The sequence below is a fragment of the Megalops cyprinoides genome, chromosome 6 (assembly GCF_013368585.1).
Source record: "Megalops cyprinoides isolate fMegCyp1 chromosome 6, fMegCyp1.pri, whole genome shotgun sequence".
NCBI lineage: Eukaryota > Metazoa > Chordata > Actinopteri > Elopiformes > Megalopidae > Megalops > Megalops cyprinoides.
This window is the reverse complement of record NC_050588.1, coordinates 26,022,545-26,037,500: the sequence shown is the minus strand read 5'-3', so window position 1 is coordinate 26,037,500 and position 14,956 is coordinate 26,022,545. Positions and strand designations below refer to the sequence as shown.

At 39.0% G+C, this 14,956-nt stretch overlaps 1 protein-coding gene across 5 annotated transcripts in view; it reads right to left on the bottom strand.

The window, feature by feature from the left end:
• Window positions 1–14,956, bottom strand: part of cntn4 (contactin 4) — a 140,282-nt gene that overhangs the window by 5,251 nt on the left and 120,075 nt on the right. For 4 of the 5 annotated variants that reach the window (XM_036531204.1, XM_036531206.1, XM_036531205.1 and 1 more), the window contains 6 exons: window positions 13,775–13,902; window positions 4,841–5,016; window positions 3,531–3,651; window positions 2,878–3,036; window positions 2,159–2,308; window positions 1,439–1,509 (listed from right to left, as the gene is read on the bottom strand). In XM_036531204.1, the coding sequence (XP_036387097.1) occupies window positions 1,439–1,509; window positions 2,159–2,308; window positions 2,878–3,036; window positions 3,531–3,651; window positions 4,841–5,016; window positions 13,775–13,902 (805 nt within the window). The remainder of the gene's footprint in view (window positions 1–1,438; window positions 1,510–2,158; window positions 2,309–2,877; window positions 3,037–3,530; window positions 3,652–4,840; window positions 5,017–13,774; window positions 13,903–14,956) is intronic. The other variant, XM_036531208.1, reaches the window with a different exon arrangement.

The window sequence follows — 14,956 nt, the reverse complement described above, 5'->3', positions numbered from 1 at the left end:
GGAAATTAAAATGTGGTATGTCTTGAAGCCAACTCTCAGGTTTTCAGGAGGACTGCACCATGGCTTTGACTCAAATGAACTTGTTAACCATGTGTCAGTCAGGCCTTAAATTCATGATTCAAATCTAAAAGCTTTTTCCAAATGTATAGCACATACTGAGGTAAATCTTACACCTTGTCATGTTTCAAAGGAAAAATGTATCATGAAAAATGTACCATCATTCCACTGCACTGTACATTGTACCTTGGCATGTGACAAATAAAAACTTTGAACTTTGAATATGTTCTTGTAGTAAGTATTTTTATTTTTTTCGTTTCTTGGTTACCTTATTTACCCCTTATGTCTTTTCCATCTGTTTCTCATATGCAATTGTATGTTCCTTTTTCCACCCATTTTTTGTGTTAATCATGCAAATGTTAATATAATTTGTGAGAATTAACAATAAATGGATCAATCTGTGATTGATTTGTACATGTTGCTTTATGATTTGTACCTCATTTGCCACTTGTTGGGCAGTGACAGTACACCTCACAACCATTTTGATTATGCTCAATTGAATTTGTAATCTAAAAAAGGTTTCTGTCTACATGGAAATGATAAATGAATTCTCAGCTGTATTCAAAGTGAAACAAGTTAACTGTACAGCCTGATTTGTAATATGACAATGAGAAGGAGCGTGATTGTCTCCCATTAAGGAGACAGAAAGAGAATGCTGACACCAGAAGAGACTGGGACTTTAATGTGACAGCGGCTCTTAACAATGGCAACTTGTCCATGGCAGATCCCTGTGCCACCCAGGGATTGTGACAATGTCTATAGCAATGTGAGGGGCTCAGCAGGTATGCTGGAGTCACAGGGGAGACACACACACACATGCACACACGGACACATGCGCGAACGGCGCGTGCATGCACACACATGGCGGGGCAGTATGTTTCCTTTGTAAACTTTAAGATTTGCATAAAGCAACATTGGAATGGCTTGCAAGTGAAGTCTCAGCAAACAATTTTATTTTGCGAGAATTACACTTTAATTGAACCCTCAAACCAAATGATCAAAATGGTATCTTTAAAACCAAAAGTCTGGCAGCTTTAAATTAATAATTCCAGTGGTTCTCCTTAAATGGCTTTTAGAATAGGCTGATAAAAGACAGACACTTCTATATGAAGGGGGGAAGGGGAAAAAATGACAGTCTTTGAAAAGTTGCTTGTAACTTTGGAATAACGGTTCTGTCTAATTAGCTTATTAAAACCTCAAAGGCATTTTCCTCTTCCCCTGGGTGATAGCACCAGTTATTGCTTCTCTGTTCTTAAAATGAAACTCTATATATTAAGTTGGCCTGTTGTTATTAATCCAACAAAAGCCCAGCTTTACAGAGAATAATGGAGGCTGTCTTTTATCCAGAGGGTGAGGGTGTATAGCACAGCCGTCTGCTCACCTCCCAAGTGATGACTAATTCTGAGCGACTGCCACCACCTCCACTCACATTGGCAGGGGTGACCTTTGGAACTAGAAGAAAAGAAAATGTTTTTATCTGGCTTCAATTTTGAAAAATATCCTTTTCTCCCTCGCATACAATTCAAAACAAAAGTGCATATTCAATTGCTTTAAAGCTGACTTGATGATTGGAGCGAATATATGCGAGATCTTTAAGGCATGAAAAAGGGCTGCTGCAAGCTAAATGTGTGGTTACTCATGACTACATATTCAATGTTATCTGAGGGTCGTGGTAACGAAACACACATGTAATTACCATATTCATAAAAATAACCTGGTATATTTCTAGGATTCCAAATTCTCTGCAGCTGCAGAGTTGACTCTGGGTGATGGATGGGCTGTTTGCTTTTGGAACAATTGTACAGAATCATTAACATACGGCTTAATGCAGAATTTGAAAGGGAAAAAAGGCGCCATATAAACTGTGGCAAAATTTGTGTAAGATGCAAAGCCTCATGCCTAGGCTAAGTTGCCGTGTAAGTGAACAAACCATAACTAACTACTGAACATTAAGTGATTCCTAGGTTTCAGACTGAAAGGGTCAAAAGAGCAATCCTACGAGTGGGAGAAATGTTCTGAGATTTAAAAATAAGTGAAAATAAATTACTTATACTTCTGTGTGAGTTTAGAGGCAGTGCTAATTTCTGATGCAAATACATACGGGTCTCTTTAGTCCTTGCTTGCTTGGAGGGTTTGCTTGGTTCTCCTGTTCCAATGGCATTGCTCGCCAAGACCCGAAACTCGTATTCCACCCATGGACTGAGGTCTACTACTGTGGCTGTCAGGCGTCGACCTCCCACCACCTCAGGAACTGTCATTAAACATACGAACAAGAGCTGCATTTAGTAAGAGTGCTTTTTAGAATAACCAGACAGAAACCAGACAGTCATCTTAACAAGAATGAATCCTATGACTGTCAGCAGGTAAACTCTATAGGAACAACTACATAAAGGACATAAAAAGGCATGCTATAATACCAATGACCACACAGAGGTGAAGCTGAATTCTAAACATGCTTATTGTTTTGTTGTCAATGGTAGTATCCAAGTCTCTAATGGCATCTACAGGACAACTAAGAGCATCATTCTGTTCTATTTAGTCAGCTTTGACATTCGAAACAGGAGCTCTTTTGTTAAATATCTATCAAAACGTCTTCAAAATGCACTCTTTTGAAGTAGTCTACTGCAAGGCCTTGCATGCGCACAGATTCACATTTTAAAAAGCCTAAAACCAGCCAGCACTGCAGTTGATGCTCTTAGTGAGGCTGAAACACTGTTCCACAAACAAACAAAAAAAAAATTGCATCATGAAAGAACAAAAAAGGAAAAAGATCTAATCTGGGCATGGCTGATTAGAGGCTGTGCTGAATATAGCCCCTACCTGTGGTGACAGCCTGCCAGCCCAGGGAGAATGGAGTTCTTGCCTGGATGGTGTATGTGGTAATTGGACTGTGATTATCAGGCCCGGGCCTCCAGGACAGAGAGGCTGTGGTATCGGTGATTTCCTCTACATGGAGGCTTGTGGGCGGGCCTGGGGGACCTGAAAAATGGAGCGGCCATGCAAGCCACAGTGTAAAAAAGAGCAATGGCCTCCTTATCAACAGCAGCCTACAGCACCAGAGCACAGCTGGTAGAATCTTTTTTCAACGCACGGCTGATCAGGGTCTCTCTCTCTTCCGGAGAAGATTACTCTTTCAGTAATTTCAAAGAGCTGATCTGTCTAATTATACTGTACAAATGTGTTTATCTAGCAGTGAAGGCTACCTCTGTCTGGCTATCCTCTCATCTATAAAGGTAGAATTAATGCATTAATAATACTTAATAGCTTTATATGTCATAAAGCATAAAAACTGTCAGCCACATCTTGTAAATAAATGCAGTGTAATGTAAACTGTAAATAAAAATGATGAATACAAGAAGATTATCTATATTTTAAACCATAGGCATTTTCTGTAAAACAGCATTACAAGAACAAGGCAAATACAATTGTGGTTGCTAAGTAGCAATATCTAGGAATAGGGCAGTTTACAATACCTCTAACAATCAGGTCTGTTGCAATTGAAACGCTGTCCACCTTTGTCTGCACAGCACAGGTGTACTTCCCAGCATGCCTCAGTTGAACATTCCTGATCATGATATCTCCAGCTGAATGCTGCTAGACAAACACACAATGATGCAAGCATGCCAAAAAATCAGTAATGAGCCTCCTTCTCTTGTAATAGAAAAAAAAATATGCCAATTTAGCGTAAAAAGGCAAAAGGGAAAAACAAAAAGGAGAAAGAAAAAAGGGGTCAACTTGTAGGGAGCTGTAATATTCAGCGTGGATTTCATTCTTGTGCTGATTCTCTTTCAAATTCATATATTTAGCAGCCAAATTTTAAGTGATGGAAATTGCTGAGTGCCAATCACACATTACATCTACATTAAATGACAAAATCTTGTAAGATACTAAAAAGCATTGCTTCTAGCTGTAGAAGAAATTCCCTCCCACCAAGAGTGGTTTCATTATTTTAATCATCACCAACCATTAAACAAAGTTTTAAAAATATTTTTTTTGTTTCTAATTCCAGTTACTCTGTAATGCTTAATCAGTCTGATCGTAAGGGAAGTACAGTTATAAATTGGAGATGTTGAAGGCTGTTCTACAGTTAACAGGATTGTAGGAAGCTGGGATAATTTATTACAGCAACTCAAGCTTAATTATTATTAACTTGCCTGAAATTCTCAATGACCCCCATGCAAAATGAATGAAAATAAAACCTGACTGAGCAGTTAAGCTGCACAACTCAAAACTGTTCTTATTTCTTCAATAAATGAATGATAATCACTTTGTGATCTCAGAGAGGGGTAACTAAAATTTGTCTTGCTTATTGGTTAAACACCTTTTCCACATCATACATATTTAACAAAAAAGCCATGCATTCCCCATGCTGTGCACACTATGGAATGATTTTGGAGGAATAAATAATGTATGAAGGGGACTATTGTTGCAGCAATCTGTATACCTACTGCTTCATTTCTTGGTATTTGCAACTGTAATTTGTGTGGGTGTGTGTATTTGAGGGTGGTGGGGGGTGGGAGTTGAAAATCAATGCGTCTGTCTGTCTCTTTTTACTGATATGTTTTCATCAGAGACCTGGATCATGAATAAAATAGAAGCAATTTCGAACACTGTAAAGACGTGAGCTCTGTTATTCATTATGCATTACTTGCATTTCTCTGACAACCATGGAGGAAAGCCATGGTGCACCATGAAGTCTATTATGTTTCCTGGGCAGCAGACTGTAAGGAAGGAGGGTTAGTGGAGCAGTGGCAGCAGAGATCTCTACATGCCATGTACTTACGCCGCCTACTTTCTCAAAGTAACCGCCCTGGCTTCCGAAGTGGATGAGCTGCTCGTTGAAGAACCATGTGAATTTCAGGTCGAGAGAGCGATCGTGAGTGACCTGACAGGGCAGGACGATGCTCTCTCCCACGGTCACGTCCAGAGTTGACGGAGGAGTCGTAATGATCGTCGGCTCTGCAATGGGAGAAAAGATGGTTAGCAGCTGCGTGGACGTCCACGAAAACTGTGTCATGGGGATGGGCTGTGTGCTGCACACTCATCATGTTCTTGTATACTGTGCAAAAATAGAACCAATAAACACACCAAGCAAATGCCATCGCAATGGAAATTTTTACTGGATGTTCCTCAGAGCACCCTGGGTTGTGTAGATCATACACTTGTCTGATTCAACAAAAATAAAAGAAATACAAGACAAAGAAAACATTCAATTATTATGAAAATTGTTAACGTGATGCAAATGAGCTGTGGTGATAATGCGCGCTTGCCGTGATTTTCGACAGAAGCGAGGGCAGCCTGCACACTGTGCTGACATCCTGCACACTAACAGAGTCTTTAGGTGTCACTGTCCGCTCAGACTTCAGCCTCTAACCACCATCTGCATTTTCCTGGAACACACCACTCAGAGAGCTGAGAACTGAAGCCACCTCCATCTTCACACATTTTATTCAGCTTCAGCATATATTATGTATATGTGTATGTGCGTGTTTATATAGATATACAGACAGAGAGAGAGAGAGAGAGAGAGAGAGATGTATCACATATACATAGACAGTATATTTACACTAAACCTGCTCTCTGTTATTGTTTTATTTGGTTAGATAAGAACCACCTTAGTGTGAAGAGCAGTGTGAAGTGTGCTGCGTATGAGAGCAGAATAAAAAAATAACGTTTTTCTTCTGACGCTGTAGGGTACCTCTGTTCCCTCTTGGTGGTGCTGTGTGTGTTCAATTGAAAACACCATTCTGGATGCAGATTAAATTAACCATGGCAAATAATCCCTAAACAAACACAGATTCGTGAGAAAACACAGATGCCTAGTGTTCCGATACCGGCATAGTAAACCACATGCAGTACATATCCAAATCTGCAAAATGTTTTTTTTTTTTTTTTTGGAGTACATTGGATGACCCTACATCCCCACTTTGTGTTTGATATCAAGGGTTACTTTAAAAATAGCGTTACTTATCAGGTTCTCTGGCAGAGCTAGTCATGTGCTCAATGAAGGTATGTCTCCCGGCTCCAGTGCATTTATTGTAAAGATGAAATACTACAGAAAAATACAGCTGGGACTGCACAGCGCAGAAAGCAATATACTATGACAGTATTCAGGGGTCTGACCTCGCACATGGACGATATTTGTTACACAGCAATGCAGACGCAAACTGGGGAATTTAGAAGGGAGTAGAATTCGACCCCCCATCCGTAAGAGGTGGATATCTTGTGCGAGAACAGAGAGTGGATGGTGTGAGCTTGTTTCGGGTCCTTCTGTCGTCCCCGGTCACTACTACTAATAATCTCTTTTCCTTTGGCTTGTGCATCACTGCAGGGGTTCCACTCTCCTGCTTCCTCCCAATGCAGCTCCTTCAGCTTCTCAAAGCAAACACCGTGACTTAAGGTACTGCTTTGCACGTGCATGTGCTAAATGAAACTGTGCACCAATGAAACACCACTCAATCTAACCCAATTTCTTCCAGCAGTGAAAGCATGAGAATTAGTGTGCACACATATGAAGTCATAAGTCCTGCTAATTGGCAGGCTCTATAAATAGTTCTGAATCTTTTATTCCCTGTGGAGCAAAAGCTCCCAAGAAGCTAAAGAAATCCATTCCTGTTCCATTATGCCATTTTCTTAGGTTAACAACAATTTTGTTTCTGCGTTTGCGAGGGATGAAAGATACTGAGGCAACATGCAGTGATACCTTAAACATTCAATTTGTCTGCAACACCTCCTGACCAGTCAGGGTTTCTCTGCTCTGTACCTTCATCAGGTCAAAATGGTAAAATGCCATGAGAGGCTTGCAGTTTCTTGGCCTTAAATGTGCAGTTACATGCATGTTGAGTAACCCCTGTGCATGACCCTGAAGATGCACTGTAAGAAAGGACACTGGGAAAATGTGTCTTATTACTCCACTCCATCATCATTTGTGTCGCATTATATGGATAACCCCAGCCAGTTCAAGATGTGACCTGCTCTGTGCTCTTGAGCAAATCTGACTGATATCCATCTTGTCAAATATCTTGTTACCTACTGTCATTATAAAAAGAGGAGGACAACCCTCTCACTCAGTAGGTCAATCACAGACAAGAAAGAGAGCAGGTTAGCTCTCAGATAAATTTCAAAGCACTCCAGGGACTGCCGTGAGGTTATGCAGCAGAAAACGGGCAGGGGAAATTGCATAGTAATCATGTTATAAGGAAAGGTCAGAGACCAGAACAGCTGACTGTTTACATGGTGAATTAAAATGCTGCAGAAGTCCCTGCACCGTGACATAGTGACACATCTCATTTGGGGAGTGCCATGCATCCCTAACAAAGAGTGGCCAACAAGAATAATGACCTGATAGAGCAACACAAGCTAAAACACCCTGCTCCTACAGAGACAGTCCCCAGCTTTAAGGGCCTCAGGTAGAATGCATAATCCTACTCTCGTATAACTATTTTTATTACTTTGTTTCAAGGAGAGATTCATGTACTTGAATAATGCAGAAGGTTGTAGAGAGACATGTAATTTGGGGACTGAACCCAGAGTCTGTGAATAGGAAATGAGTTTAGCAATCTTAGCTTGCAGACGCTAGAAAGCAAACAATTCCAGCAGGCCCAAAGCAACATAAACACCTACAACCAGACATGAGGACTCATCAGTTAAGTGATAACTACGAATTATTCATCAACTGATACAGACTTTTTACGGTTTGCGAATGTGTCTCAATTTCAGATTCATCTTCTAAGCTTCTTCTCTAAGCCATTTAACGCTACCAAAGACAGACATGTCTGGACACAAAGTCAATGAATAAATGATTGTCAGCAGATTGGTTCAGCATGAATACTTCATACTGTTCTCTGGACACATAGAGGAATCACTCATTGACCAACCTTCAAGACTTTAGAGTGCAAAATATGTTCTGTTCACTAACCAAGACAATTTTGCAAGGTATTGCCTGTATTCTGCCAGCACCTAAATCTCTGTAAGTTCAGCTACGTGCTGGAAAAATCTAACTGAACTATTGCTACCCATGTTTACAGGCAGTCCCTTGTCAAGAATCTGCTCTGAACAATTAATTAATGTTAAATTATGCTTGTGGAACAATTCAAATTTATATTGCAGATATGTGTGTGGCTTATGTCTCAACGCAGAAGAGAAAAAAATCCTCCAGGGCCTGTATGAAATCAAAGTGTTTATCAGTCAGGAATTCCACCGTAATCCCTGACAGAGCTTCACATAAATTCTTGAGACAATACATCTTCTGTCCACTACCTATGAAAAATCACACTCCTATGTCAGCACACAAAGTGACAAAAGGACTGACCACTGCCAAGATTCGGAATTGAGTTTTAAACTTCTGTGATAACCCTCTTGGTGCTGTGATCCCTTTTAAAGGATGTGTGTTCACTACAGCAAAGAGAAAGAAAAGCCCACTCTGGGAAGGTGATATAGTCAATATATAGCAGTATATGTGCTCATATTGCACATACATGTAAATGAGATATTACTGATGAAGAGTAGTTTTAGTTTACTTTGTAGTTACACTGTATGCTTCAGCTTGAGATATATTGACTGGGACTTGGTTTATGTTAAAACTGTCCATCTACCTAAACTATTGCTGTTAGTTACCAGCTCTGTCAAATTATTTATCATTCATTTAGCATATAACTACACACAGATCAGACACTATCAGACATCAAATTTAAGCTCACATTAAACCAAATTTGATGTATCATTGTAGAACATGCCCCTCTGATGTGAAGACGAGCGTTATACATGGCACTTCACTCCAGTGTACAACAGTTTCACCCTCTCCCATGCAATTGTTTAAATGAATAAAATGGGGGGGGGGGGGGGGGGGACTCAACCACGAACCCTTTCAATAATTTCAGTTTAAGTGACTAAACCATAGCAACTAGGACAATTAGCAGTAATACCGTGGGGATATACTAATTAACATTTCCAGTTAAATCAGGATATATTCATCATCTAATGCAGATTAATCTGATTAATGTCCCCTCACTTTTCCAAACAATTAAGAGGGTTCATCTGTGGCTACATTTGTACAGCTGTTGTGTGTGTGGGGCTTTGTTCACATTTCCAACGAATGAATACATTCTGACAGGTATTTTTCAGTATTCATATCCCCACAGTCAATTTAAATAAACTACTGTCATTTCTCATAAAAATAGCTCTCGGCATGGATATTCACCCACCGACCAAGTTTTCCGTCCTCAATGAAATTGTGTATGCAGATTACTCTATCCCATTTTCATCCCATCATTGATTGTGACAGTGAATAGCAAGATCGTATACGCAAGCGTTTGTACTTTAGCTTAACAATGCTGTTCTCAAATAAAATGATGGAAAGTAAACAGTTAGGGTAGAGTGTCAAATAAAGCCTAAATTGTCAGCACTGTTGCTGGAATAATGTGAGGATTAAAACAAAGTGATTTAGACAGAAAAATAAACTTGCAAAAGTTGGAGGCCAAATGGGAACAGAATACCTTAATTACTGAGAGCAGATCTTGGTGCAAAATTTTGCCATCTTCTGCAACTACATAATTATATATGTATTGACACAGTGAAAACAATAAACATAATGTTCACTCTCTAAAAATAACTGTATAGAATGTCCTGCATTAATGAACAAAGTTACCAATAATGAACAAAGTAACACAGTTACAAGTGTCCAAGAAGTGTTCTCCCCTATACAGTTATGTTAGCGTCATGATGACATTTGTACCATCAAATATTCAATTAAAATAAACAGATTATGATTATGATTATGACAATGGTAATATAAATGGCATATTATTTCTTCATGCGCAAGGACCACAATACAAGACAACATATAAATGAATGGTGAATGAATTAGATAAGAAACACTGTAAAGGATAAAAGGAAGTAGCAGTTCCATGCCTGAGGGTGTGGAAGCCAACACAGGCCCCAGGACAGTGAACCATGTAAAACCTGTTAAAATGGGACAGTGCCAAAACAATGCAAAATGTAGCAGCAGCTGTTCTTAGTTTGAGTTTAATTGCAGTGGTTAATTGGTATTGGTAATGAAATAGGTGCAGATGCAGGGGCTAACAACAAAGCAATTGTAAATCTGACGTTGCAGCAGCACCATTAATATTCACTAATGCCATCTTAGACCTTATTTCTCCGGTGGTCAGGATTCAAAATGACACACAATGTGCAGATAGTATCCCTTTTCTACTCCTAAAATTAAGTCAGATACTCATGTTCGCATTAAATCTTTAAATGTAGACTCTCCCTTGGTCTGTCTGCTGTATAAGAACATGACACATAATTCACTTCATGTTGCAAAATGTCTTCTTATATTCTGACTGAACCCCTGGTTAAGCTAGCCATTGTTCGACTGGTACTTTTTCCCATATTGTATATTCATTAGCTCTACTTAATCAGCTACCCCTGTCTCCTTAGTGAACATGGTATCTGCACAATCAGTTCCTCGCACACAGTGAGCACCCTCTTTCCACAGTGACCCACAGTGACAATAATATTTATTTGCTTAGCAAATTATACTGGGATAGCTTCACACCCATAAAACAAACATGTGCACTTCATTCATATTCATAAGGTAGAACAAACATGAAAGGATCATTAAAGCAAAAACAAAATAAAGACCCCAATCTGCTCTTCTCCAGTGACAAGACTACATTATAAGTGCCAGCAGTTCAGTCTTTCCCATGGCAGTAAAAGCCATTTGCCATCACTGGACAAACTTTAAGTGCATACAAATGAGGAGGGATGGTCAATTTTGACATTATTGTCTCCTGTTGAATATTTTTTTCTACAATAAAGCAAAATCTCTTCTCCAAGGAAAAATTCTTTTACTTAAATTATACGTTATGATCTTCTCTGCCTTTTATGTTGCCGCAAATTAGCTATCATGCTTGAAATTTTACAGCAATTACACTTCCATATAAGAGAGTAAAGAAACACATTTCTTTCAGCCTACTAAATGAGGGGCATTATTTTTGCATCTTAATAGGGTATGATTTCATACAGAAATCAAAGAAGAACTTAAAGCAGAACCATCGCATGGTGTGAGGAATCAGCAGAAAGCGGTAGCTGGGCACATTGTAAGCTCTCTCTGCAACCTTGACTGCTGACCTAAGAGAATTTATAATACATGAAACCAGCCTTTTCATTATTAATCAGACAGAAGAACACACTGCTTGATGGCGATTTACTGGAAACATTCCTGGTGTGAAAATCAACTTCAGTCAACAGAAGTCATAAAACTAAAAGATACTAAATCTGTACCCTCAGCTTTTTTGCGCAAGACAGCACAAAAAACATAGCATAATTCATTCAAGAAGCCCCTTTTCAATGTGGCTGAATTTATTTTCTTGCTAAGGGGGGCAGCTGTTTTTCATTAACACAATATGAATGATAAAAAAACTGCACATATTAATATTGCACTATTATTGTGAAAGGCCAAAGAGGCCCTTAAAAAAAGATGTAAAAAAGGTTTCTATAGCAACCAATTTGCAATTCTAAAATGAGAGGAAACTCCAAAATGCATTTTAATAGAGTACTAGTATTGTTGACTCTGCTTTTCAAAGGGCTTTAGAAAGCACTGACTTACAGTGAGAAGAGAGTTAAATTGATTAGCCTCTTAAACAAACGCGATGGTTTATTCTTCAGTGACCAATTTGTCTGTATTTATTTTCAAATAAGATTGAATTAAACATTAAAGGGTAAAAATAAATACAGCATTGTTCGTCTCCTTGCTGTCAAAGTTACAACACTTCTTGACATTGTTTACCCAATCACAATGTATCCTGATAGAATTGGACCTCCTGTAGTCTTCAATAACATAATGCATCTTAGAGAGACAGGTGATAATGCTTTACTGTATCCCCTTTTTGTCCTGGAGAAGAGAAGGAGCTGGACTGAAAAATATTGTGGGGGATTGTCGTAGCAACCACAGACCTGACCTTATCATCTCATATGCATCTGTAATATGCACAATTACAGTCCAATTAGCAATTAGTTTACATTTACATAATAATGAAAGCAAAATTAATCTGAACGCAGGGTACAAGCACCTTTTTTGACATACATCTTGCCTGATTTTTTTATACTAATTAGTCTACGTTTTCCTGTCGTTTTCTCAACTTTTATGGCTGAAAAGTGAATAAGATATTTTGCTAAGCATTTCATGAATCATATTACACTTGATCTAAATGAATTCAGACCCTATGAGCCATCTAGACTGTCATATCACTTTGATGTAGCATGGACTCCAACAGTCTAAGCAGCCAAAGCACTTTGAATTTGCAAGTAGTGAAAGGGAAGGATTCACTGCCTTTCGCTTCGTTTAGGGCTCAAAGACAATGTCTAAATTGTCAGGTCATACTCATGCAGCTGCAGCTTCGCCTCCGTGAGGTGAGGCTTTTCTGCAGGATTTCCTTCAGTGGAACAAAGACATCCAGCAGAAAATTCTGGAAAGCACTTCCTATTTGATAGTACTGGTTCCCACTGTCCATGAGACTGAGTACAGAATCCAGGGGAAAGACACCGATTTGAATGGTGGACTGTGAAATCATTAGAAAAATGTAACAATATCTACAGTGGTTCATTCCTCAGGAGAATGTGAGTGAGACCGTTTCCACCAAAACTGAGGATATAAATAGGCCATCTTAAAAGCCATTCCAAATGAGAACAAAAAGAGGACGCCACCAATTGAAAGTCGTTGTAGTGATAATAAGCAGAGCGTGTCAGGAAAAAAATGTACTTCAAATAACTCTAAAAACTCAAAAAGCTGATTTTTATTCCAGAAGTCGTGACTTGATGTTTGAATTCTCACTCCGTCAGAGGCACAGCTGAATGAGGTCGCGATTCACATCCTGTGATCTGTGACCTTTAATATTTAAATCAATGGTTGCATGATGGAACAGAGGAAGGTGAAACACAACAAAAGAACTCCCAGCATGTCTTTCCGTTCACAAGCGTGGGGGGCACTGGGAAAAGAACAAAGCCACCCGATGCACAGCACCTTGCATCACTCTCATTCATTTTTAATGGCATATAATAAGTCATGGGTGCGGCACTAGAGCAGAGGGGTGATCCACAGTCCCACAGGGTTGTCTCACGCTGAGGATCTGACAGTTCAGTCCCTTTTCATCTCATTTACGCTACATTTCCTCTTACACTATGCTTCCTTTTACAGTGCAGTTCCTCTTGCCCAAACATCTTGTTCATTTGGAACCTCCCCTGAATATATTCACTGCTCATGCTCACTAAGCTCCAGAAGAGAGAGAGAGTGCACTGTGTGCTCTTCATTGTAACCCTCTTCTCACTAAATAAGCTTACTAAGAAAATACCCATTCATTCAGTCTTTTGCAGGTTACAAAAAAAGATAATAAATGTAGTCACACATTCTTTAAAATTAAAAGAAAACAGTCAAATTTTGGAATTTTTTTATACACTATGCACACTTTTCCCTCAATATGTTAACACGGTTAGAAATCCAGCCATTAATTAATTTGTTCCAATTAAACATCTACAGCTTGCAATCTGTGGATTTAAGAACACAACAAGTATGTGCATTATTAGGTGTTGCGAGTGGATATATCATACAGTAAATGATACAAAATCATATTTACGTTGCCTACTTGAAGCAAAATATTTACATGCACTGACCAGAGCACAAATATTTATACGCACCTATATTAAGTAAAAAGATTCATACCTTTCACTACCAGACTCCCTCCACTGCTAGCCACTCCAAACTGGTTTCTTGCAACACATGTGTAGGAGCCTGCATCTGATTTGGTTACATTCGATATCCGTAGGCTTCCACTGTCCAAAATAGAAACTCTGGAAGGCAAACAGTAAAAAAAAAAAGTTACTTGGAGAATTGACAACAGTTACTGAAAATATGCCTGGTGTCTGCATGAAACACGTCATGATGTCTTTATACCTCTAGCAATGTTTCAGAACAATGACTTTATGCATGGGATGCAAAAGGGAACATGTGGCATGTTGAAAGTATTTTTGATCACAAGACAGAATACAAAAAAGGCATACAAATTATTTCAGGATTCCTGGGCAAAGAGTACATGTTCATAAAAAATGTATTCTACAGGCAGAAACAAGTTGTGTGTTCATTTCCTGTACAACTGCTAAATGTATTACCTTGTTTGCAATTCTATTTAAAAAAAAAACCCAATTTATTTCAGATATATGGAACACACAGGACACTGCCTTCAATGTTATTAGCAAGTGCTCTCCACATAAAACAGAGAACTCAAAGTGACAGGAAATCTCAGTGAGTAATACAAATTCATTTGGGAACATGTTGTGAAAGGGGACACATCAAACCAGTTAGTTTAAATCGTGAAACTGGAAACCTAAAAGAAGCTGGTGTTTATGTATTGCACTAAAGTATGAAATTCAAACAAAGAGTACAGAGGCACAAGAGACTACAGTTATCAATGTTTTATTTTTAAAGCAATAATGTTTTCAATTATGCCTTTGTCATGGATTGAAAGCCCTGCCTACATCGATGACGCCTCATCCTTCACAGCCATGGTTTTTGATAGGTGACACAGCTGATGAATGGAAGGCTTGTTTTACAGGAATGATTCATGCCCCACCGGATACACCAATGCCATGACAAAGGCGGTCACTTCATCTGAAAAGCCTTTGCACAATGACCACTGGTCCTGCAAAAAGTTCAATGGTCCTTAACTTCACATTACATAGGCCTAAATAATGAGCAAGAAATGGAAATGGTGACCTTGAACACTGGGAAGGGCATATCAGGGAGTGGAGATTCATTAAGCTATGGAGGATGCATATTACCTGAAACACTCCACTGAATCTGCGAGCTGTAAATACAGGCTTTTGACCCACATAAAGAAAGGAAAAT